Source organism: Rana temporaria, chromosome 5, assembly GCF_905171775.1.
Source record: "Rana temporaria chromosome 5, aRanTem1.1, whole genome shotgun sequence".
In the NCBI taxonomy this organism is placed as follows: domain Eukaryota; kingdom Metazoa; phylum Chordata; class Amphibia; order Anura; family Ranidae; genus Rana; species Rana temporaria.
The window spans coordinates 18,523,313-18,550,740 of NC_053493.1; the positions used below are offsets into that span (position 1 = coordinate 18,523,313).

The following is a 27,428-nucleotide window of genomic DNA, read 5'->3' on the forward strand; positions in this document are numbered from 1 at the left end:
TTGACGGTGGTCTCCCTCCCCGCACCGGGTAATCCCCACCATGTGGGAGTCCAGAAAGCATTGACAGTTGTCACTGGACCATCTTTGGATAATTTTCTCTCCCCTTTCATTGGCTTTAAATGCTTGCAGAGCAGGCTTCCATTCTTTTAGCCTTCATATCTGGTGTCACCAGGGGAGGGCTGGGCAGGGGAGCAGGGTGGCAATTGCCTCCCAGGCCACCCTAACTTATGTTCAAAATGCCCGTTACCCTTTTATTTTTTATTCTGATCTTGGAAGTCGGGCCGACTACTAGCTGTTGCATACCAGGAGTTGTAGTCCACGCTTAAAGCTCCCGGTGGGTGGAAATCAGAGCAGCGCAGAGGAAACTACAACTTCCTGGGACTGGATTCTTGGAAGCAGGCAGAGGCAGGGCGTGCCAGGGAGTCGGGACGCAGGGCTGGGCGCTGCCTGCAACTTGACCCAGGACCAGGAGCATTAGCCCCCTCCCCCCAGGAGGCCATGGCGTGCAAAGACCTGCTTTGCTGAGATCACTGAGGTGAGAGACCCTGACACCCCTAGCTGACCCCCATCTACACCCCATGTAACCTGCCCCAGTGATCAGGCTGCATTGATGGGCACTGGAGTTGGTTGCTAGCAACAAAACCAAGCGGGTCATCATAGCAGAATCAATGGAGCTAGACCAGGAGGACGGGATTGCAGCAACGCCAGCAGTACAAGAGATGGAGACACCAGTGATTCAGGAGGAGGAATCGCCAGCCAACAAGCTAATGAGAGAGAAGCTAGCGTGGTTCGGCCCGAACCCAACGCCAGATGTGGTACTGAAAGTGATGGACATGTTAGTAAACGCAGAGCTACAGAAGGCTAAACAAATAAGGGACGCAGAACTACAGAAGGATAAAGAAATAAGAGACGCAGAACTACAGAAGGATAAACAAATAAGGGACGCAGAGCTACAGTTAAAACTGGCAGCAGTCCAACAAGCGGCCACACCTTCTACGAACAGTGAGTACAGCACAGCAGACGCAAGGAAGATTCCGTTTAGCGCTTTTAAAGCTTTTGATGAAAAGGACTGTGAGATTGATAACTTCCTGGCGGATTTTGAGCGACAATGTAACCTGCACCGAATAGCTAGAGGAGACTGGGTTGCAATATTGTCAGGCAAACTGTCAGGCAAAGCTTCTGATGCGTTCCGGACCGTGCCAGATCAGGATATCCATAGCTACGCCCGGGTTAAAGAAGTGCTCCTGGCTCGCTATGCAGTAACCCCAGAGTCCCACCGACAGAAGTTCAGGGACTCACGCAAAACCACGAAAGACTCTTACGCAGAATGGGCATGCCAGCTGTCCCTGTCGGCCTCTAACTGGGTTAACAGCAGCCAGGCCACCACCGCAGAGGACATTTTGCAACTAATGCTCCTGGAGCAATTTTACAATCACATCCAGACGGACGTCAAGGATTGGGTGAGAGATCGCAGGCCCATGACTCTACCAGAGGCCGCGAAGTTGGCGGATGAATATGCGGATACTCGCAAGACAAACCAGGTCACACCACGGGTACAACCCCCACAACCAACGGCGCCCTCACACCCACCAACCGCTAGATACCAACCGCCTAACAGACCGATGACATATAGCCCTCGCTACCCACGCCAGGAGGACAACGAACAACGCTGCTTCCGGTGCAAACAGTTGGGTCACTTCAAGCAGAATTGCCCCATGAATGACAACACCAGGTCAAATTGGTCTCAACCTGGGTACCGCCCACCAGCAGCAGCCCATTGTGTAGACTCGGCTTGGGATCCCCAGGAGCTGGGTCAGGAAGAACCATTGGGCACCCCTTACGAAGCCCTCATGGTACAATCTGTTATTACGGACAACAGGGAACACCATTGTCAGCTGGTCATGGGCGACAGCCATGAGCCGGAGGGGCCTTGGAGGGAGCTGGGCAGAAAGAGGCACCGCCAGCTAACCTCCAAGAAGAAGAGGTCCTGGAAGTCATATAACCAGCGGACCTGGGAGGAGAAGAAGCGACTGGAGGAGAGGGAGTCACAGCGGGCATCCCAGATGCGGGCCGAGATGTTCGCCAAGGGCCCACCGGTGGCCCCTTACACCCCCACCCAGTTCCTGATGATGAAGGACCACGTGGAGAGCCTGCAGGACATGAGCAAGCAGGATCTGATCCGTGAGTACATGGAGCTGGAGGAGTGCATAAGCCGCATGGAGGAGGAGAACAACCACCTGAGGTCACAGCGGGCTGACCCCCCCAGGCTCCATGAACTGGAGATGGAGCTGGAGAAGCTCAAAGAGGAGAACCGGCGGCTGCGGAGGGAGCAGGGGGTGGCTGACCTTATGGGGCTCTGAGTCCCCTCTCCCCCCCCCCCCCCCGGACTCTGAGCACCAGTGCTACAGCACTTCAACAAATATAACTTTTTCTTTTTATGAATCTCCTGTGATTGTCACTTCAGAGCCATAACCTGCCCCTCCCATAGCGGGACACCTAGATGGCGGCGCACAGACCCATTCGCCATCTTCACACTGACTTCTGGTGACTCTGCAGATCGCACAAAGACTTGGGGACTGACCGGCGTGTGATCTGACGACCCGGTGGCATACCTGAGTCGGGAGCAGTTGTCAAGGGAGGTCAGTCATGCCAAACGGAGTTAACCTCGGACTAAAAGCTCTGAACCCGTCAACCCTACTGGACCAGGGAAGGTCCAACCGGGTTTGCCGGAGCAGGGAGAAGAAGGGGGGCCATTGTGATGGACTTTTTACCTATATGCTTCAGGTTAATCCTCCCTGCTTGTTTAAGGCTGTTAATTGTAGTTACTCTTCTGCAGCTAGCCCTGTTTCAAATGTTAATTGTTTTAGCCCTGTGTTTACTGGTTACTGTGATTAGATAAGTGGCTTGTGTTAATTATGCTGATTGCTTCATTGTGATAATTATCTCTCTATATGCGGTGCCGACCCGGCTAGCTACTGAGTAGTTCAAAGAAATATCTTTATTTCAAAGGAGCTGTATTGAAGACCCCCCACTGTGTGAGGGGGGGCGGAGATTTGTCATTGTAACAGTTGTAACCACATATAAGCTCTGGTTTCTTACCATTAAAACTCTGTCTTGTTCCAGCAGTAAGCTTGTCTCATGTGTGGCTTTCTGGGCGATTCCAGGGATATCCCTCCTCGTGGAATATTGGGGTGATTGTCGTTATGGGAAGAAGGGAACGTTGACGGGGATATCATACCGATACCGTCACATGGCCCTTTGCTTGGAAGGTTGTGAGAGACACGTCATCTGCACTATACCTCCCATGGATACAGCTGAGATATCCAAACGCCTATTTGACCTTCCATATAAGAGGGTCCATGACTTGGGGTAAGAGCCCATCCTGACCTTATTGGTTTTTTTTTCCCACACAAACACTTTCGTTTGATGTTCATTCATCTGATTATTTGGTGTCTTCACTCAGCTTGTGTCGCTAAATTGGACTTTTAAGAGCACTATCTTTAGTGTTTATTGTTAATAAGCGCAACTTTATATATTATTTCACACCATTTCTCTCCATGATACCAACAATCGGGCACTATTTCTCCCACTGATATCAGTAATGGGGCACTATTCCTCCCATAGACACCAATGATGGGGCACTATTCCTTCTACTGATATCAATGATGGGACACTATTTCTCCAACAGACTCCTCCAACAAAGGAGCACCATTCCTCTTACTGATACCAACAATGGGGCACTGTTTATCCCACTAAAACCAATGATGGGGCATTGTTTACTCCCAATAATGCCAGCGTGTTTTCTAATCCCACCGGCCACAGTCTGGTGCCCCTAAAGTCTGAAACAATCGTTAACTGGCCCTTTGCTTAGAAAGTTTGGAGACCCCTGCTATAGAGGAAGAGTTACTCTACCAATATATGAAATTTAAATGACCTATGTAAGTTTATAAAAAAGTAATGCTCACTTATGCATTACTTTTGGCAGGGCTGTCTTAATGAGAGGGCACACCTGGGCACTGCCCAGGGGCCCCAGCTGCATGGGGGGCCTCTGCACTTTACCCAAAGCAGCTGGTCCTTGAGCCCACCCTGCCCTGAAATTAGAGGCCCCATGATGGCACTGAGAGTCATAGATGAAAAGGGGAGGCAGTCTGCCTTCTACCTACTTAATGTCTGTTTACCTGCACTGTCATCATTATAGGGGCCCCAGAGCATTATTTTCCCCAGGGGCCCATGATGCTATTAAGACGGCCCTGACTTTTGGTACAGGCAAAAAAAAAGTTTGCTTTATATGCTCTTTAACCACTTGCCGACTGCCTAACGTACATTTACGTTGGCAGAATGGCATGGGCAGGCAAAGCAACGTAGCTGTACATTGCTTTGAAACTACCGCCTAGCGGGCGCGCGCTCCCCCGCCCCGTGCTCCGGGACCCACAGACTCTATGTCCGCCTGTGTCCCTTGATCGTGTCACGGAGCGACAGGACGGGGAGATGCCTATGTAAACAAAGCATTTCCCTGTTCTGCCTAGTGACAGGACACTGATCGTCTGCTGGCAGGGAGCAGTGATTAGCCCAGCCCCCCCACAGTTAGAATCAGTCCCTAGGACACACTTAACCCCTTCCTCACCCCTTCCCTGACAGTGTAATTTACACAGTAATCAGTGCATTTTTATAGCACTGATCGCTGTATAAATGTGAATGGTCCCAAAATAGCGTCATAAGTGTCTGATGTGTCCGCCGCAATATCGCCGTCTCAATAAAAATCGCAAATCGCCGCCATTACTAGTAAAAAAAAAAAATTATAATAAAAATGCCCTAAAAAAATGATATAATAAAAATGCCATAAAACCCCAATTTTGTAGACGCTATAACTTTTGCGCAAACCAATCAATATACGCTATATTTTTTTTTTACATTTTTATACATTTTGGGGGGATATTTATTATAGCAAAAAGTAAAAAATATAGCTTTTTTTTTTTTCAAAACTGTCGCTTTTTTTTTTTGTTTATAGCGCAAAAAATAAAAACCGCAGAGGTGATCAAATGCCACCAAAAAAAAAGCTCTATTTGTGGGGAAAAAAAGGACATACATTTTGTTTGGGAGCCACCTCGCACGAGCGCGCAATTGTCAGTTAAAGCGACGCAGTGCCGAATCATAAAAAAATAATATTCCGATCATTAGGCAGCCAATTCTTCAGGGGCTGAGGCTAGGTTTACACTGCTGCGAATTAAAAATCATGAGATTTTAGCATGATTTCACGGTTTTCCGTGTTTCGCGGCCGCCATTTCAGGGAATGCCAGTCTAGAGAGCTGAATTCGCATCTCACACGGATCAAACTCGCACGCACCCTTTTTTAACGCAGCTTGGATTCGCAACGCATTGATGTGAACGGCACTCATGGAAAACTATGTTAGTGAAATGATTTGCGAATTTGAGCGATCGCAACGGATCGAATCCGCAATTGAATTCGCAGTAGTGTGAACCCAGCCTAAAGTGGTTAAAAACAGAGCTGTGTTTTGTTTTCTTTTTAAATCAGATATAGTCAACAATGGAATAGAAACAAAGCGATAAACTCAATCATTTCCCATTGCCGTCATCGGTGAATCCATGGGGAAGTGTTGAAGGCATAATTAAATTTGGCGATATGTTCTATAAAATCCGCTTTCATTATATCAAAGTGAGTTGCGTCCAGATAAACAGCTGTGCATCGAGGCTCGGGATGGATCAGCGTGTTTATGACCGGCGGCATGTTCGGAGCATAGCCTTGGAGCAGGAAGCGCTCGGCGGCGGCGGGAGGGGGCGGGGGCGAGTCGGCGCGGTGCAGATTGAAAACTTACTTGGTGATTGTGTGTTTAATGGAGCCAGAGTGCTAGAGCAACGCAAAATTCCACCATCTGTATAATCCGCTCGATAAAATGCACAATAACGAGCGTGACTTGATGATCGCCATATGGAGCGGCGGAGGCTCTCAGAAAAAATGTACGGCTTCTAATCATTCGGAACTCAAGAGCTTCCAGCTGGGAAAACATCGGAGGCATAAGAGCGGCGCAATTAAAGCAGATGTAAAGGGCTGAAACGTACCTTTTTTGCGATATGGTTTGTTGCAGTGATGCATACGTTAATGCGCGTTAGGCCGCGTACACACGATCGGTCATAACCGATGAAAACGGACTGATGGACCGTTTTCATCGGTTAACCGATGAAGCTGACTGATGGTTTGATGTGCCTACACACCATAGGTTAAAAAACTGATCGTGTCAGAACGCGGTGACGTAAAACACAACGACGTGCTGAAAAAAAAGAAGTTCAATGCTTCCAAGCATGCGTCAACTTGATTCTGAGCATGCGCGGCCTTTTGACCGATGCTTTTGCATACTAACGATCGGTTTTGACCTATCAGTTAGGCGTCCATCGGTTCAATTTTAAAGCAAGTTCTCTTTTTTTTGACCGAAGGATAACTGACCGATGGGGCCCACACACGATCGGTTTGGACCGTTAAAAACGGTCCTTCAGCCCGTTTTCATCGGTTTTGACCGATCGTGTGTACGCGGCCTTAGACGTGTGCAATTCGTTTCGTTCTGAATTTGTATTTAGTTTTCTCATGCGAATTGGCAAAAAAACGCTTACTGAATTTAACGAAAATCTAAAATTAGAAAATTCGAAAGAATGAAAATTTGAAAATCCGAAAATAAAATAGAAAATACGAAAATTTGAGAATCCAAAGGATTCTCAAATTGGATCCGGGGGGGGGACTCCATGGAATTTTGTTTTTCGCTTTTCATCCGAATTCGCGAAAATCAGAATGAAAAAATTAGAGAGAACAAACATTTGAAAATTCAAAAATAAGATTGAAAATTCGAAAATCCTTGAAAGAACGAAAATTTGAAAATCCAGAAATAAGATCGAAAATCAGAAAGAACATTTGGAAAAATTGGATCCGAGGGGGGGTTAATGGAATTTTGTTTTTAGTTTTTCATCAGAATTCGCGAAAATCCGTTTAACGAACCTTTCCGAAAACAAATTTTCAAAAAGAACAAAAAAATTTGAGAGAACGAAAATCCGAAATTTGAAAATTCGAAAATAAGATTGAAAATTCGAAAATCCTTGAAAGAACGAAAATGTGAAAATCCAGAAATAAGATCGAAAATCAGAAAGAACATTTGAAAAATTTGGATCCGGGGGGGGGGGGGGGGGCGCCTCCATGGAATTTGTTTTTAGTTTTTCATCCGAATTCACGAAAATCCATTTAACGAACCTTTCGGAAAACAAATTTTCAAAAAGAACAAAAAAATTGGAGAGAACAAAAATCCGAAATTTGAGAATTCAAAAGAACAAAAATCGAACAAAAAACTCGGAAACGCAGTTAGTGAAAAACCCGTTTAACAAACATTTACAAAAACAAATTTATCAAAAAAAATAAAAAATTTGAAAGAATGAAAATCTGAAATCTGAAAATCCGAAAGATCGAAAATTTGGAAATCCAAAAGAACAAAAAACATTTGGATAATTTGGAGCCGGAGAGAGGGGGCTCCATGGAATTTGTTTTTCATTTTTCATCCGAATTAGCAAAAAAACATTAAGCCCAGGTTCACACTGGGTACGATTTGGTATGATTTGAGATGCGATTTCACATGTCAAATCGCACCTCAAATCGGCGGCATTTGCCGGCAATGCCACCGTCCTAATCGGTGCGACGCCGCATCTGCGGCGCTGCACCGATTTCAAAAAGTAGTTCCTGTACTACTTTTTGCGATTTCGGGCCGCGATTTACATTGAACCCTGCACAGATGTCTCTTAAATCGCGGCAAAATCGCGGCAAAACCGCAGCCGCGATTTTACCGCGATTTTGAATTCGCAGCAGTGTGAACCTAGCCTTAATGAATATTTCTGAAAATTTTCAAAAAGAACAAAAATTTGAGAGAATGAAAACCAGAAATGTGAAAATTCGAAACAATGAAATTCAGAAAATAATAAGATCGGAAATCCAAAAGAACAAAAAACATGGAATGTGTTTTTAGTTTTTCATCCGAATTGGCGGAAAAACTTTAATGAATATTTCGGAAAACACATTTTTCAAAAAGATCAAAAATTCGAGAGAACCAAAATCTGAAATTTAAAAATTCGAAAGAACGAAAATTCTAAAATCCGAAAAAACAAAAAACATTTTGAGCGGGGGGGGGGCTCCATGGAATTTGTTTTTTTGATTTTCATCTGAATTAGCGAAAGACCGTTTAATGAATATTTTGGAAAACAAATTTTCATAAAGAACAAAAATTTGAGAGAATGAAAATCTGAAATTTGAAAATTCGAAAGAATGAAAATTTGAAAATCACAAGAGAAGTTTGAAAATCCAAAAAAAAAAAACATTTGGATAATTTGGAGTCAGGGTGTCCCCATGTAATGCGGCTATGCGTGGGGGCACTCAAGAAGAGGAGGAGCCAGGAGCGCCCCCGGGGGACCCCAGAAGAGGGGGATCGGGGACACTTGCACAGGGGAGGTAAGTATGACATGTTTTTTTATTAAAAAAATATATATATTTCAACCCCTTTAATGCTCAGTACTAAAAGTATTTTCTAAAGGAATGTAAAGTCTCAGTTTTAAACTAGAGATTAAACTTCAATGCCTTAAATCAAACAGAAAGCTTCAGTCCTGATCAGACGACGTTCTGGAAGCAGAAAAGGAAATGAGTTTGGCACGAAACGCGTAGGGCGCCGTGTGATATTTCCTTTGAAAAGCAAATTTGCCAGATTGAGGAGAACATTCGCCAAGATCATTTCTCAACCCAATCTGTGATCTCTTCTAGAAAGTTTTTAGGAAATGTTACAATAAATCTCAAATAATAGGGCTGGAAATTGCTGTTTTTTAATGACTTTTAGGAGTCGCTCACTCGGGGGATGGTCAAAGCAGACGCTTACGCTGCAGTTTTTCCGCCACTGACTGCCAAACTAAACTTGGGCATGCAGCCACCCAGGTCTGTACACATGCCCTGGCCACAATGCTTTGCAACAAAAAAGAAAATGCCACCAAACATGGCCCATTTAAATCAATGGGGCCACACTGCAACCGCCCTGCAACTGTGTGCAATGCAGAGTAGGGATGAGCCGAACACCCCCCCCGTTCGGTTTGCACCAGAACCTTCGAACGGACCGAACGTTCGCGCGAACATTTAGAACCCCATTGCAGTCTATGGGACTCGAACGTTCGAATTCAAAAGTGCTCATTTTTTTTGGGGGGAGCTAAGGTGGCTCAACGCGATTGGCACTGCACTGACAAGCCATTCACCTCTGCAGCTAGGGGTTCGGATCCCGGTCTCGGCTACATGTAAATTGAGTTTGGTGGTCTCAGCCCGGCTCCCGGTGGGTGTGCTATGCGAGGTAAGCCTGCGCTTAGTACGCCCACCCCCCTCCCACAAAAACCACCACACTTACACGCACTCGAAATTGGGTTAACACGCACGCACTTTGACCACGCGGTCTCTAAAAAAAAGAGAGGCGAAGGACTAACGGGGCTGGTTGAGCGGGCTAGATCCTCTCACTCCCTTATAGGGAGTCCCTCTGCCTCGTTGGGCTTCAAAGCGGAGCAGGTAGGGCGGGCTGTGTGGGAGGACCCCCTCACACGGTTGTTTTTTCTGGAGGGATCGTGCCATCAAACGTGGGTTTTAAATTGCTTTTTCACAATCCTGCAAGCTGTTCTGTTTCTTGGTCTTCCAGATCTTGCTTTAACTTCCACTGTTCCTGATGACTGCCATTTCTTAATTACATTCCGAACAGAGGATATTGACATCTGAAAACGCTTTGCTATCTTCTTATAGCCTTCTCCAGCTTTGTGAGCGACAACTATTTTCACTTTCAGTTTTCTAGACAACTGCTTAGAAGAACCCATGGTGCTGATTGTTGGGGCAAGGTCAGATGAGTCTGGGCATTTAAAACCTTTGAGATTGACATCACCTGGTCTTCCCAGACGATGATTGAGAACAATCCATGACACTGGCAGGTCTCAGCTTTGCAAAGGGGGCAGTGCATGCTATAAATTCTGCAGGGTGCCCAAACTTTTGTAGATGCCATTTTTTTGTTTTCTGTAATTTTGAAAGTGTAAATGATGGAAATAAAATCTAACTTTTTTTTTACATATTATAAGAATGTCTAATCTGTAATTTGATGCCTTTTGGAGATTTTTCCATCTTTCCTTGGCTTCGTTATGCACATTAATACAAATTTTAACCTGGGGTGCCCAAACTTTCGATCACCACTGTAAGCCTAGGCAAAGTCACTGGAGTGGAGCTCAAGGATGGCTTTGTAATGATCAAAGTTAAAGATTTTCTGAAACACTGATTCTCTTGCTGCTGTGACTTGCTACAAAGTTACAATGTTGCTGTCTGATCACTGCGGGAAGAGGAGACTGAGGAAATGCTTTCCACCTGCCTGCAGCAGACTGATGACATCATAAAAGCCTAGGCAAAGTCACTGGCGTGGAGCTCGAGGATGGCTTTGTAATAATCAAAGGGGAAGATTTAAAAAAAAAAAATGATTCTCTTGCTGCTTTTATTTGCTACAATGTTACAATTTACAGTCTGGTCATTGGCGGAGAGGAGACTGCGGAAATGCTTCCTCCTGCCTGCAGCAGACTGATGACATTCATGAGATTCACTGGACTGGAGTTCCAGGATGGCTTTGTAATGATGAAAGGTGGAGCTTTTATCTCTTGCTGTATATTGTGAAGTCAGGAATGTAATCGCGCAGACTTGTGAAGTTTCTGAAAGGTCCTCCTTAGTGATTCTGGCTGTGTTTGTGTTTTTGCGCAGGTATCCCGTGCCCGATAATAATCGCCTGGGCCATCGGAAAGCTGTGCAATGAAAACGAACAGTAAGTGGTTTAAAGCTGAACTTGTTTTATCTGCCAAAGAACGTTTACGGTAATTCCAGTCTTGTGATCCAGAACCCCCCTGCCAGACAGCACAGCCAGGTCTTCTGGCTCCAGTACATTGTTAGGACACTGAGAGAAGGATATAGGAGGTTGTATGCAGACACAGATGTGTCACGGACAGGCCCGGACTGGCCATAGGGAAAACCGGGCATATGCCGGTGGGCCGCGGCGGCCGGTTGCGGAACAACGAACAGCCCTCGGCGGGCCGCATGTCACATCTCCCCAGGGGTGTACCAAGGGGTTGCAGGCCGAGAGGGGACGCCCAGTTTACCTAATAGCAGAGATCCCCCAGAGAGAGATGAGCTGGGCGTATCACAGCCAGCTCTGACATTTCTCCCCACCCCCTGCTGCCCACACGACCAGTTAGAGGAGAGGAGCTGCTTCTACTCTTCCACCTCCTCTCCTCCTGTATCTGCCCCGCCCACTCTTCCCGACAGACACTGTTCTGCTGCCTAAGGGATGTGGGCGGGAAGATTCAAGCTAAAGCCAAACAGAAAGGAAAGATGGAGTCTGATATCCATCCATCCAGTCCCTCCTGCCTCTGAGTAAGTACTGTACCTTCATCTATCTATATCTATCTTTATCTTTCTATCTATCTATCTATCTATCTATCTATCATCCTTTCTTTCTTTCTTTATCTATCTTCCTTCCTATCTATCTATCTATCTATCTATCTATCTATCTATCTATCTATCTATCTATCTTCCCTTTTTTCTTTCTATCTTTATCTATCTTTCTTTATTTATCTATCTTCTGTCCTATCTATCTATCTATCTATCTATCTATCTATCTATCTATCTATCTTTCTTTCTCTATCTTCCTTCCTTTCTATCTATCTATCTATCTATCTATCTATCTATCTATCTATCTATCTTTCTTTCTTTCTTTCTCTATCTTCCTTCCTTTCTATCTATCTATCTATCTATCTATCTTCCCTTCTTTCTTTCTATCTTTATCTATCTTTCTTTATTTATCTATCTTCTGTCCTTTCTATCTATCTATCTATCTATCTATCTATCTATCTATCTATCTATCTATCTATCTATCTATCTTTCTTTCTCTATCTTCCTTCCTTTCTATCTATCTTCCTATCTATCTATATTCCTTCCCTTCTTTCTTTCTATATCTATATTTCTTTATTTATGTATCTTCCTTCTTTTCTATCTATCTATCTATCTATCTATCTATCTATCTATCTATCTTTCTTTCTTTCTTTCTTTCTTTCTTTCTTTCTTTCTTTATCTATCTTCCTTCCTTTCTATCTATCTATCTATCTATCTATCTATCTATCTATCTATCTATCTATCTTCCTTCCCTTCTTTCTTTCTATCTTTATCTATCTTTCTTTCTTTCTCTATCTTCCTTCCTTTCTATCTATCTTCCTATCTATCTATCTTCCTTCCCTTCTTTCTTTCTATATCTATATTTCTTTATTTATCTATCTTCCTTCTTTTCTATCCTATCTATCTATCTATCTATCTATCTATCTTTCGTTGTATCTATATTTCTTTATCTCACCCCACATCCCATCATTAACCCCGCCACGCCCCCCCACCCCCCCCCCCCCCCGGGCTGCTCAGTCTAAAATGCCCGGGCCTATTTTTTGTCCCAGTCCGGGCCTGGTCACGGAGGTGCATTAGGAGTGATGACACTAGGCAGAACGCAACAGTTTGTTTAGTTTCGGATAGATTTGTATGTTACTAATTTGATTTTGTTGATTCGTTTTGGAATTCTTTTAGTTTCATTTTGTGTCGTTTCATTTTGTTTACTTTATTAATTTTCTAACAGATTTAACATTTTCGGAACGATTCGAATTAGGATAATGGTCTGGTATGGATTTTGAGGAGGGCCCCACGCCATTTTTTATTTATTTTTTTGGCATGGGGTTCCCTTAGAATCTATACCAGATCTGATAGGCCTGGTATGGATTGGGGGTGGCACGCTGTTTTGTTTTTTTTCTGACTTTTCTACTGTCGGCATTCTGTCAGTGGGGAACCCCGCGAGTCATCGGTTGTTACCACTGACTGGGCGTCATATGACGTTCAGCAGGATAAGCCACGATCGTGCGCCCGCGGGGGGCGTGCAGCGTGGTGATAAGTGGTGTGTCAGTCTGACACCCTGCATCTCTGATCTAGGTAAAGAGCCTCTAATGGAGGCCCTTTACCACGCAATCAGCCGTGTCCAATCACAGCTGATCACAGTTTAACCAGGAAAAGATCGGCTTTTCCTCCACTCGCGCTGAGAGACGCAAATAGAGGAGAGCCGATCAGCTACTCTCCTGACAGGAGGCTGCTCTCCCCGAGGATGTCCACCCAGGACCACAAGGGATGCCCACCCATGGCCAGCAAGGATGCCCACCCATGACCACCAGGTAAGCCCACTAGAGCCCACCAGGGATGGCAATCATTGCCCATTAGGGATGACACTCTGTGTCCATCAGTGATGCCTGTCAGTGACTGATCAGTGCCATCTATCAGTTTCACCTATAAGCAGGGCCGATCCGCCACTATGCAAGCCGCTTAGGGCCCCACAAAGCTGCGGAGGGCCCCCTAAATTACTAGAGGCCCCGCCTGGTGAGAAGTAATTTTTGGCCCCTCACCGCGCTTCCCAACTCGCTGGCTGCACGGGAGAAGAGGTAAGAAACCAGCACCCCCCGCTTCTCACTTTAATGTAAGATGTCATTTCCAACCGCAGAACACCCCCTCACTGTCGGCAGCGCCCCCTGCCTCTTAAATTTAATGTGACATGCCATTTTCGGCAGCCCCCGCTTCTCAACTTTCATGTGACATGTAATTTTGCTTAGGGCCCCAGGGAGGTCAGGATCGGCACTGCCCATCAGTGCCACCTATACATGCTCTCCAGTGCCACCTACCAGTGCCACCTATGAGTGCCCATCAGTGCTGCCTATGAGTGCCCATTAGTGCCCATCAGTGACACCTATGAGTGCCAATCAGTGCCACCTATAAGTGCCCTCCAGTGCCACCTATCAGTGCCATCTATGAGTGCCCATCAGTTCTGCCTTTGAGTGCCCTTCAGTGCCGTATATGAGTGCTCATCAGTGCTGTATATCTGTGCCACCTATCAGTGCCCCACAGTGCTGCTTATCAGTGCCACCTCATCAGTGCCAATCAGTACTGCCTCATCAGTGCAGCCTCGTCAGTGCCCATCAGTGAAGGAGAAAACGTACTTACTTACAAAGTTTTGTAACAGAAACAAAGAAAAACTTGTATTTTTCTAAATTTTCGTTCTTTTTTTATTTGTAGTGCAAAAAAAATACCACCAAAAGAAAGCTCTATTTGTGGGGAAAAAATGATAAAAATGTTGTTTGGGTACAGCGTCGCACGACCGCGCAATTGTCATTCAAAATGTGAGAGCGCTGAAAGCTGCAAATTGGTCTGGGCAGGAAGGGGTATTGAAGTGGTTAAGGACGCAGTGGCCGGCTTCCCTGGTTGGGATTCATTGAACTAGGAGACACGGGCACACACTGGAGTCAGGAAATGACACAAGATGCTCTGGGGTACACTTGGAGTCACTGGAATGCACAGGGGTGACCTTGTAGTCACTAGATGACCCAGGGCACAATGAGATGTCTGGAGAGTCACTAGATGAGATAGCATGCTCTGGGGTGCATTTAAAGTCAGGAAGTTGCACAGGGGTGCATGGGAGTCACTAAATGACACAGGGGTACCCTGGAGCGCTCTTGGATTTACAGAGAACACAGCATGCTCTGGGGGGAAATTTGGAGTCATGGTGGTGCAGATGGGGTACACTTGGAGCCATGGTGGTATAAAGGGGTGCACTTGGAATCATGGCATCATGGTGATATAGAGGGGTGCACCTGAAGTTTTGGGAGTGCAGTGGGGTGCCCTTGAATTCATAATGGTGCAGAGGGGTGCAATCGGAGTAATGGTGGTACAGAGGGGTGCACTTGCAGTCACTGGGGTACATTTACAGTCAAGGGGGTACAGAGGGGTGCATTTGCAGTCAAGGGGGTACAGAGGGGTGAACTTGTAGTCAGAGGGGTGCATTTGCAGGCAGATTCCCTCACCTGTTGTTGTGTCTATGGGGCAGAAAGTAAAGGGAAATCCCCCCAATGAGACACAGATGGTAGAAAAAATAAATAGCTGACATAGTTTTAGATACACTGTGGGGGGGGGGGGTGGATTTTACTAAAACTGGATGCACAGGATAATATAATAATCACATGAAAAATCTCTTTTAATTGATTCCATCCCTCTAAGTCTGTGACCTTTAATTTTTATGAATAGGTGCTGGATCGGGAAAGAGCCGGGAAAATACATTGATTACATCTACCAAGGGCCCGTCATCCTGGTACTTCTTGTAAGTAACGCTTGTGTGGTCGTTTACTTTAGTCCAAGGGGCCCCAAACTTTTCAGTTCAAACTTTAACAATCAAACTCCACCCTGACATAAAGGTCCCCATCAAACTCCGCCCTGACATAAAGGCCCCCATCAAACTCCGCCCTGACATAAAGGCCCCCATCAAACTCCTCCCTGACATAAAGGCCCCCATCAAACTCCGCCCTGACATAAAGGCCCCCATCAAACTCCTCCCTTGCATAACGGCCCCCATCAAACTCCGCCCTCACATAAAGGCCCCATCAAACTCCGGCCTCGCATAAAGGCCCCCCATCAAACTCCGTCTCACATAAAGGCCCCCATCAAACTCCGGCTTCACATAAAGGCCCCCCCATCAAACTCCGGCTTCACATAAAGGCCCCCCCATCAAACTCCACGCTGACATAAAGGCCCCCCATCAAACTCCGTCTCACATAAAGGCCCCCATCAAACTCCGGCTTCACATAAAGGCCCCCCCATCAAACTCCTCCCTGACATAAAGGCCCCCATCAAACTTCATCTTCACATAAAGGCCCCAATCAAACTCCGCCCTCATATAAAGGCCCCCATCAAACTCCGCCCTCACATAAAGGCCCCCATCCATCTTCGCCCTCACATAAAGGCCCCTGATTTAACTCTGCCCTGACATAAAGGCCCCATCAAACTCCGCCTTCACATAAAGGCCCCCATCAAACTCTGCCCTGACATAAAGGCCCCCATCAAACTCCGCCCTCACATAAAGGCCCCCATCAAACTCTGCCCTGACATAAAGGCCCCCATCAAACTCCGCCCTGACATAAAGGCCCCCATCAAACTCCGCCCTGACATAAAGGCCCCCATCAAACTCCGCCCTGACATAAAGGCCCCCATCAAACTCCGCCCTCACATAAAGGCCCCCATCAAACTCCGTCTCACATAAAGGCCCCCATCAAACTCCGGCTTCACATAAAGGCCCCCCCATCAAACTCCTCCCTGACATAAAGGCCCCCATCAAACTTCATCTTCACATAAAGGCTCCAATCAAACTCCGCCCTCATATAAAGGCCCCCATCAAACTCCGCCCTCACATAAAGGCCCCCATCAAACTCCGCCCTCACATAAAGGCCCCTGATTAAACTCTGCCCTGACATAAAGGCCCCATCAAACTCCGCCCTCACATAAAAGCCCCCATCAAACTCCGCCCTCACATAAAAGCCCCCATCAAACTCCGCCCTGACATAAAGGCCCCCATCAAACTCCGCCCTCACATAAAAGCCCCAATTAAAGTCTGCCCTTATATCAGATTCTCCACTTAAGTCAGGGTCTCCATTAGAGTGTCCCCCTTACATCGGGGATTCACATTAAAGACCCCCTCCTTAATCAGGATCCCCATCAGACTTCCCTTTACATCAGGGTCCCCCTTACATCAGAGTACCCTTTACATCAGGGTCCCTATTACATCAGACTACCCTTTACATCAGGGTCCCCCTTACATCAGAGTACCCTTTACATCAGGGTCCCCCTTACATCAGAGTACCCTTTACATCAGGGTCCACATCAAAGTCCCCCTTACATTAGAGATCTCGTTAGAGCCCCCTAACATGAGTGTCCCCTTTAAAGTCTGATGCTCGGTTTGAACTCCAGCAAGTCGTCTTCACCCCATCTAGATGCCTAAATGCATTGAGTTGCTGCCATGTGATTGGCTGATTAGCAATATGTGTTACCAAGCAATTGAACAACGTGGCCGGTGAGTTTGTGTTCATTCAGCCCTTTCCTGATAGAACCTTTCTGCCGCACACTGCTGGTTGTTTGCAAAACCTTTTTGATTTGATCAGCAAGGACTCTTCTCCATTCAGATTGTGATGACCTCGAGCCGTTTATAGAAGATTAATAAGTCCGGGAATGGACGTCTCTTTGGTAAATAGGGGAATGTTTCTTCCAGGCAGGTTTATTGATGGAGCTTATTTTCCCAACATTAAATTAAATGAAGTTTCATGGCTGTCCTTGAGGAAGGGATACCAGAGGACGGCACTGCCTGACACGGGGAGAGTCTATAAGAGAGTTCCCGGAAAATAACCGACCAAAGCCTGCTGTCCTACCCAATAACACAGCATGACATAGTGCTGCTGGGGGACAGGAGAGAGGAGGATTTATCATAGACAACCAGAGATCAGCGGGGAATGAATGAGCAGAAAACAAGAATCCTGTGTGTACAACATGAGAGGAGACATCAGTGTGTCTGGTAGATAGATAATAAAAAGAGATAGATAGATAAGAGATAAATGGATAAATAGATATATAGATAAGAGATAGATGAATAAACAGATAGAGAGATACAGAGAAATAGATAGATAGATAGATAGATAGATAGATAGATAGATAGATAGATAGATAGATAGATAGATAGATAGATAGATAGATAGATAGATAATAGTCAGATAGATAGATAGATAGATATATAGATAATAGTCAGATAGATAGATAATAGTCAGATAGATAGATAGATAGATAGATAGATAGATAGATAGATAGATAGATAATAGTCAGATAGATAGATAGATAGATAGAAAGATAGATAGATAGATAGATAGATAGATAGATAGATAGATAGATAGATAGATAATAGTCAGATAGATAGATAGATAGATAGATAGATAGATAGATAGATAGATAATAGTCAGATAGATAATAGTCAGATAGATAGATAGATAGATAATAGTCAGATAGATAGATAGATAGATAGATAGATAGATAGATAGATAGATAGATAATAGTCAGATAGATTAAGAGAAATGATGGAGATAGATAGAAAAGAGATAGCGTATATACTCGAGTATAAGCCAACCCGAATATAAGCCGAGGCACCTAATTTTACCACAAAAAAATGGGAAAACATTATTATCCGGATTCAGGTAGAGCGGCGTATGTTTAAGCCGGCGTAGCGCATCTCATATGCGCTACGCCGACGTAACATAGAGAGGCAAGTACTGTATTCACAAAGCACTTGCTCCGTAAGTTACGTCGGCGTAGCGCAAATGGGCCGGCGTAACCCCGTCTAATTCAAAGTAGGCATGTAGTGGGCGGGCTACATTTAAATTATCCGTGACCCCATGTAAATTAGGGCCGTTCGTACGGCGCATGCGCGCGCATGCTCAGAATCACGTCGCAAATACTCCCTACGTAACGACGTCGGCTCAATGCTTTAGACGTGAACGTAACCTACGCCCAGCCCCATTCACGTACGCTTACGCAAACGACGTAAGATACGACGGCTGTTCCGTCGTTCATACCTTGCATGGGCTGCGCCATCTTTTTGGTGGTTTATCTTTACGCCGGCGTAATATGTCTTACGTAAACTGTGTATCTTACTGCGACAGGCGTACGTACGTTCGTGAATCGGCTTATCTTGCTCATTTACATATTCGCCGCGTAAATCCACGTACACGCCCCTAGCGGCCAGCGTAAATATGCACATAAGATACGAAGGCGTAGGAGACTTACGTCGGTCGTATCTTGGCCAAATTTAAGCGTATCTGGTCCATCTGCATGCCTCACTTTGCCCATGTCTCACTGTGCCCATGCCTCACTGTGCCCATGCCTCACTGTGCCCATGCCTCACTGTGCCCATCTGCATGCCTCACTGTGCCTCACTGTGCCCATGCCTCACTGTGCCTCACTTTGCCTCACTGTGCCCATGCCTCACTGTGCCCATCTGCATGCCTCACTGTGTCCATGCCTCACTGTGTCCATGCCTCACTGTGTCCATGCCTCACTGTGTCCATGCCTCAATGTGTCCATGCCTTACTGTGTCCATGCCTCACTGTGCCCATCTGCATGCCTCACTGTGTCCATGCCTCACTGTGTCCATGCCTCAATGTGTCCATGCCTTACTGTGTCCATGACTAGACTTACGTTTAACATGGGAGTATATAGAAGGGGTGCTCCCCGGCCGTAGGTCCCCCAGACAGAAAACTTTGCTTAAACAAGAAAGAAACAGGAAAAACTGGGGCTATATGTGTGCCAAGTTTCGTCTCCAGGGAGCCTACAGCCAGCCGGTACCGTGTCCCCAAATTTACGAGAGAAATTACCATTTAACATAGGAGTCTATGGAAGGGGTGGCCAACTTTGAAAAATCGGTGCTCCCCGGCCAACAAACTTTGCACACTTATAGAGGGAAAGTGGGGCTATATGTGTGCTATATGTACTGCTGAAACGTTTTAGAAATATAATATTTTCAGAATTTATTGAATAATCGTATATTTCTTTTTCAGATCAATTTTGTTTTCTTATTCAACATAGTGAGAATATTAATGACGAAGTTAAGAGCGTCCACCACCTCAGAGACCATACAGTACAGGTAGGTGTCCTCCTCGCTATAGGACTTTCATGCTGCAATGACTCCAGCAGTCACCTAGAAAATCACAGAGGCTTATCTTCCCACAATTATTATATTATTATACACAATTTATATAGCGCCAACAGTTTACGCAGCGCTTTACAGTGTAGAGGGATTACACCACAATTGCACCAAACACTAATATCTTTGGCTGGCTTGAATATCAGGACAAACGTTTTTAAAGTAATTCAGACCTCTCAGTTAGAGCTGCACAATTCTGGGAGAAATGAGAATCGCGATTTTTATTTTTTTTGCTTAGAATAAAGATCACGATTCTCGCTGCGTAATATCATCTTTCACATTAAACCAAAAAATTGGGCTGACTTTACTGTTTTGTTTATTTTTTATTCATTAACCACTTAAGACCAGGACCTTTAGGCAGCTGAAGGACCTGGCCAGTTTTTGGCACTGCGTCGCTTTAACTGACAATTGCGCGTGCAACGTGGCTCCCAAACAAAATTGGCGTAATTTTTTTCCCACAAATAGAGCTTTCTTTTGGTGGTATTTGATCATCTCTGCTATTTTTATTTTTTTGCGCTATAAACAAAAATAGAGCGACAATTTTGAAAGAAATGCAATATTTTTTACTTTTTGCTATAATAAATATCCCCCAAAAATGTATATATAAAAAAAAAATGTTTCCTCAGTTTAGGTCGATACGTATTCTTCTACCTATTTTTGGTAAAAAAAATCGCAATAAGCGTTTATCGATTGGTTTATCAATCATTATTGCGTTTACAAAATAGGGGATAGTTGTATTGCATTTTTATTATTATTTTTTTTTTTTACTACTAATGGCGGCGATCAGTGATTTTTTTCGTGACTGCGACATTATGGCGGACACTTCGGACAATTTTGACACATTTTTGGGACCATTGTCATTTTCACAGCCAACAATGCATTAAAAATGCATTGATTACTTTGAAAATGACAGTTGTAGTTTGGGAGTTAACCACAGGGGGGCGCTGAAGGGGTTAAGTGTGACCTCATTTGTGTTTCAAACTGTAGGGGGGTGTGGCTGTCGGTGTGACGTCATTGATTGTGTTTCCCTATAAAAAGGGAACACACGATCGATGACGGCGCCACAGTGAAGAACGGGGAAGCTGTGTTTACACTCAGCTCTCCCCGTTCTTCAGCTCCGGGAACCGATCGGGGGACTCCAGCGGCGATCGGGTCCGCTGGTCCCGCGGTCACGGAGCTTCGGACCGGGTCGCGGGCGCGCGCCCGCGACCCCACGGATGGGCTTAAAGAGCCACGTACATGTACATGATTGTGCCCAGCCGTGCCATTCTGCCGACGTATATCAGCGTGAAGGGGTCCTTAAGTGGTTAATCCAAGATGTAGATGGTTGACCCTGGATGGTTCCCAAACAAAGATGGTGCTGTCCATCTGGAGAGAAGAGATGTGGGCAGTGCCGGGGGAGTAATGTGATCTCCCGTAACAGATAATGCATTGTTTCGTTTAATTTAAGCTTACACTGATTTTTTGTGTCTTGCAGGAAAGCAGTTAAAGCCACTCTAGTCCTCCTCCCCCTGCTCGGGATAACATACATGCTTTTCTTTGTGAACCCGGGAGAAGACGACGTCTCTCAGATCGTCTTTATTTATTTTAATTCTTTTCTTCAGTCTTTTCAGGTAATTCAATTTAAAGTGGGTTGCTACATTGTCTTCCAGAGGCGGCTCTTTAATTAGGCAAATTAGGCGGTCGCCTAAGGCCTCACACTCACAGGGGCCTCGCAGCCGCCTAAATTGCCCAATGCATTACCCCAGTTTTGAGGAACAGGGGACCTCAACGCTGCTGTGCTCAGGCAGCCCTGACTCAAGAGAGGGGCCGCCAGCGTCCCTAACAACCAGTGAATATCGGTGACACCACCCCTTGTGACATCAATGTCCCAGCATGCCCTCAGTCAATGATGTCACAAGGGGGCGGGTTCACAAGGTGACATCACTGGATGGCCCCCGCCCTTTAGTTTTTATAGAGCGGGACCTGGGGGCCGTCTTGTTAAAGGGGGCTCCCAGATTCCGATAAGCCCCCTGCCCACAGACCCCCCACAACCGCCAGCCAGGGTTGTGGGGAAGAGGCTCTTGTCCTTGAATTATTTTCCCCATCATGGGTGTTAGTGGGGCCCATGTCAAGTTTTGCCTAAGGCCTCGCAAAGCCTATAGCCGCCTCTGTTGTCATCGGCTTGTCAGTTTTAATGATAATTGATAAAGGATGGAGACATTAAAGCTGAGATCCAGAGTGCACAGTGACCGAGAGATGGGCTTATCAGCAGGAGCCATTCTAGGATTCAGAAAGACCAGAGCATCACGTATTAGTTCTATTTTTTTTGTGTGTGTCACCGTGTGTTACATTAAGAAAAAGCTGATTTTTTTTTTTAAATAAAATAATAATTTAATTTTAAATAATAACAATATTTTTTTTTTATTGTTGTTGTTATTATTATTTAAAATTAAATTAAATTATTCTTTTATTTTTAAAAATATTTTTGATAAAATATTAATTTTCATAAAATGAACTAATACATGATGCTCTGGTCTTTCTGAATCCCATCATTTATTTTATTTTTTTATATTTTAAATTAAATATTAAAAATGAAAGCCCAGATTCTGAAACGAGATACGACGGCGTATCTCCAGATACGCCGTCGTATCTCTAAGTTCCGCGGTCGTATCTATGCACCTGATTCTTAGAATCAGTTACACATAGATTTCCCGTAGATCCGACTGGCGTAACTGTGTTACACCGTCGTATCGTAAATGCATATTTACGCTGGCCGCTAGGTGGCTCTTCCGTCGAATTCCGCGTTGAGTATGCAAATTAGCTAGATACGCAAATTCCCGAACGTACGCCCGGCTGATGCAGTACATTTACGCCGTTTACGTTAGGCTTTTCCCGGCGTATAGTTACCCCTGCTATATGGTGGCGTAAGTGTGGCGTACCAATGTTAAGTATGGACGTCGTTCCCGCGTCAAAATTTAAAAAGGTTACGTCGTTTGCGTAAGTCGTCCGTGAATGGGGCTGGACGTCATTTACGTTCACGTCGAAACCAATGACGTCCTTGCGGCGTACTTTGGAGCAATGCACACTGGGAAATTCCACGGACGGCGCATGCGCCGTTCGGGAAAAACGTCAATCACGTCGGGTCACACAACATTTACATAAAACACGCCCCCCTGTTCCAAATTTGAATTAGGCGGGCTTACGCCGGCCGATTTACGCTACGCCGCCGCAACTTACGGAGCAAGTGCTTTGAGAATACAGCACTTGCCCTGCTAAGTTGCAGAGGCGTAACGTAAATAGGATATGTTACGCCCGCACAAAGATACGCGGATGTACGAGAATCTGGCCCAAAATACTTTATATACCACTAAAATTGCAACTTTGCAATGTTAGGGCCAGATTCTCGTACATCCGCGTATCTTCGCGCAGGCGTAACGTATCTGATTTACGCTACGCCTCTGCAACTTAGCAGGGCAAGTGCTGTATTCTCAAAGCACTTGCTCCGTAAGTTGCGGTGGCGTAGCGTAAATCGGCCGGCGTAAATATGCATTTACGATACGACGGTGTAACACAGTTACGCCAGTCGGATCTACGGGAAATCTATGAGTAACTGATTCTAAGAATCAGGCGCATAGATATGACCGCGTAACTTAGAGATACGCCGGCGTATCTCGTTTCAGAATCTGGGCCTTAGTGTCATTTTAAACAGGACCAGTATAGGAAAAAAAAATTATCTTCAGAAAAGCTGGCCAAACACGCTACAATCTGATTGTACCAACAACTACAGCGCATAGGAAATAATAAGGGACAAGCTGAGGAGGAGAGAGCAGGTGTGTGTGTTAAATTAAGAAAAAGCAAAAAAAAACTATTTTTAAAAATAAAACAATTTAATTTAAGTTTAAATAATAACAATATTTTTTTTATTGTTATTTATTATTATTTTAAATTAAATTAAATTATTCTTTTATTTTTAAAAATATTTTTGATAAAATATTTATTTTCATAAGAGGTATAAGAGAGGGGTAAGGAGTATATAGGTAAGAGAGGGGTAAGGAGTATATATAGAAAATATATAAATCGCGCTACCCCCTAACTATATGGTAATCCTGGTAAAAAACTTGATACACCAAAAAATCAAATGATAATAAATGTATGTGACTAGTGACATATGATGATGTGACTCCTAATATGTCCAATAGTATAAAGCATTTTGTGCCTATTAATAAATAAAGATTAAAAGTGACCATAAAAAATTATTATTACACTAAGATTCATGTGACGAATATAGTCCATAAATATATTAAATAGTTCATCAAAATTGCTGAACACCAGTGCTCTGTGACGAAATCCAGGATCTAAGAATAAACGTGTCCAAAAAAATGTCATGATCCTCCACCAATCAATAGAATGGCTCCATACCAGCTTACCAGGATCCCATATGACAGGGAATCATTAAAGCCTGTAGTCAAGGTAGGAGAGGGGTAAGGAGTATATAGGTAGGAGAGGGGTAAGGAGTATATAGGTAGGAGAGGGGTAAGGAGTATATAGGTAGGAGAGGGGTAAGGAGTATATAGGTAGGAGAGGGGTAAGGAGTATATAGGTAGGAGAGGGGTAAGGAGTATATAGGTAGGAGAGGGGTAAGGAGTATATAGGTAGGAGAGGGGTAAGGAGTATATAGGTAGGAGAGGGGTAAGGAGTATATAGGTAGGATAGGGGTAAGGAGTATATAGGTAAGAGAGGGGTAAGGAGTATATAGGTAGGAGAGGGGTAAGGAGTATATAGGTAGGAGAGGGGTAAGGAGTATATAGGTAGGAGAGGGGTAAGGAGTATATGGGTAGGAGAGGGGTGAGGAGTATATAGGTAGGATAGGGGTAAGGAGTATATAGGTAGGAGAGGGGTAAGGAGTATATAGGTAGGAGAGGGGTAAGGAGTATATAGGTAAGAGAGGGGTAAGGAGTATATAGGTAAGAGAGGGGTAAGGAGTATATAGGTAGGAGAGGGGTAAGGAGTATATAGGTAGGAGAGGGGTAAGGAGTATATAGGTAGGAGAGGGGTAAGGAGTATATAGGTAAGAGAGGGGTAAGGAGTATATAGGTAGGAGAGGGGTAAGGAGTATATAGGTAAGAGAGGGGTAAGGAGTATATAGGTAAGAGAGGTGTAATGTAGAGGATTGAACAATATATTGAAATCTCTCACTAAACTGACTTTGTCTTTTTATGTCAATAAGAAATGCGTGAAAAATGTAGAAGAATAAATAATAATAATAATAATAATAAGTTTATTCTTTTTCAGGGCTTCTTTGTATCAGTATTTTACTGTTTTTTGAATGGGGAGGTAAGTGCGCCTATAATTCTGTATAATATTCAGTAACTAAATGTTGGGCTAGAGCTGCTAGAACTTTACTTTACACCCTCTGTTAAAGTGGTTGTAAAACTCTTCCATATACCCAGTGAAGTGACTGGCCTCAGGTGATACACATCCTCTTACATAAGTTGTACCTGTTTATCTGCAGTCTTAAATCAGACACCACCCCCCACTCTAATGAAGGGGAAGGGGCACAGAGCAACAGTAGTGGAAGCTGTTGTACAGAAAGCAAATAACATAGAGAGAGATTATGAGGTTTATTTACTAAAGATAATTAGTCTGTGCACTCTGCAAGTGCGGTTGCTCCAGAGCTTAGTAAATGAGCAGAGACCTGCTGACTTCCATCATCCAATCATGTGCAAGCAAAAATGCTATTTTTTTTCCCTTGCATGTGAATGGATGTTCTTTGCAAAGTAATGCTTCACCTCATTTACTAAACTCTGGAGCGACTGCACTTTCAGAGAAAATCAATCCATATTTTATTCTGATTGTTTGTGCAAGCAAATCTTTTTTATTTTCAATAAATTTTTATTGATATTTTAAATAGGATTACAGTCAAATTATAAGCTTTTCCAAAGTACATAAAGCCCCTAGGGGCGGTTCACAGCAAGTTGCTAATGGAACATGTCATTACAGATAAAACAATAGAAATTAAATCCGGGGGGTAAGTCAGACATTAGTAGGACTGCCCGGAAGGCCGTTTAAGGCAGGCACAAGAAAAGCTATCGAGGCCTGTGGAGACAGAGCCATGTAGAGAGGGGCTCGGATTCGAAGGCAATCCGGAGCCCAAACCCCTAACACCCCAAATGGGAACCTGCTGTGCCAAGGGAAAGGCTCCCGACTCCTACACCCCACCTCCCACCCCCACACTCTCACTAATGAGGGAAAGAGGCTTGCAATGAGCTGAAAGAAGCATCAAGAGTATCCCCCCTCTACAATACTATAAAAAAAAAAAAAAAAAAAAAACATACTATAATTATAATGTTACCGTAGACCATAACCCCATAATGATCGCTCAGGTAGTTAGATAAGAGTACTCAGAACCAAAGGGATAGCAATATAAAGGTAGTTAGATAGGAAAGAAAAGAAAGAGGAGGGGGAGAGGGCAGGGTAGGGAGGGGGAGTATGAAGCCTAAGTGTAATCAAGAAGGCAGTCAGACTCAGTCACTTGCGGGTGCCAGAGGAACACCGATATAATCAGCCCAAGGAGCCCATGTTTCATGAAACATTTCTGAAGTATCAGCCAGTATGCTAGATAATTTTTCTTGGGTCATGATCCATGACATTTTCTGCTTGACAGCCGAGACCAGCGGCCTGGGTTGTTTCCAGGATTTGGCAATGGTAATTTTGGTACCGAGTAGAATAAAGTGTACTAGTTTTTGTATAGGTTTGGCAAGGCGTGGGGGTTGGACATTCAGGAGGGCCGTTTCGGGAGTCCTAGGAATCCGGCTTCCTGTCACCTTGTATATCATGTTAAAAATGATTCTCCAGAAGGAGCGGATCCTAGGACATTCCCACCATATGTGAGCCATAGTGCCCCGCAGCTGACATCCCCTAAAGCACTGGGGGTCCCCACCAGGGTACATGGCAGCTAATCTGGAGGGTGTGAGATACCATCTGGTGATAACTTTTACACTTGCCTCAATCAAGGATGTTCCTTGGATACCCCGAAATGATCTAAAGAATGCTTTATGCCAAGATTCTTGGCTAATGCTTATCTGAAGGTCAGACTCCCAGGCCTCCATGTAAGACGTTTTGGTTGTTGGGTGAGTGAGGGCCGAATAGATCGCCGAGATACCTCCTCTCCGCTCCATGGCTTGATTGCACCAGATCTCATATGAAGTGAAGTCAGGGGGTAAGGGTTTAGACTTCCAGATGGTATGTAGGAATTGTGAAATCTGCTGAAAGTGGGCCTTCTCCGATTCAGGGAGTTTCAGGGTATGAGTGCAGTAAGCTAGGGAGATCGGACCACTAGAAGTAAAGTACTGTCCTATCCGATACAGCCCCTTGTCCATCCACCATTTAAACTCCGAGGATTGTAATCCGGGAGGGAAATCAGGGTTATTAAAAATATGGGCTAAAGGACGGGTAGATGAAGTTAGACAGGTGTTGTGTCTGAGACGATCCCATAGGGCAAATGATTGCGACAACACTGGGGATAAAATAGATGGACGAGATTTGACAGGGGACCAAAGAAGGTAGTTCAAAGGAGTAGTGGGAACAGCCTGCTCCTCTATGCTGACCCAGTCTGGTATATTGTGTTTGGCGTATAAGGAGGAGAATTGAGCTAATCTGGCTGAGAGGAAATATTTGTGAAGGTCAGGGAGTCCAAGTCCCCCCTTGCTTTTATGACGGAAAAGTGTGTCCTGTGGTATACGATATCCCGACGTGCCCCATATAAATTTAAGC

The 27,428-nt window shown here is 44.7% G+C and overlaps 1 protein-coding gene across 1 annotated transcript in view; it reads left to right on the forward strand.

Annotated features, from left to right (window-relative positions):
- CRHR2 (corticotropin releasing hormone receptor 2) overlaps window positions 1-27,428 on the forward strand; it is a 151,837-nt gene that overhangs the window by 117,658 nt on the left and 6,751 nt on the right. Inside the window, exons 7-11 of the mRNA XM_040352237.1 lie at window positions 10,799-10,859; window positions 15,188-15,260; window positions 19,528-19,613; window positions 21,151-21,286; window positions 24,948-24,989. Of these exons, the coding sequence (XP_040208171.1) occupies window positions 10,799-10,859; window positions 15,188-15,260; window positions 19,528-19,613; window positions 21,151-21,286; window positions 24,948-24,989 (398 nt within the window). The remainder of the gene's footprint in view (window positions 1-10,798; window positions 10,860-15,187; window positions 15,261-19,527; window positions 19,614-21,150; window positions 21,287-24,947; window positions 24,990-27,428) is intronic.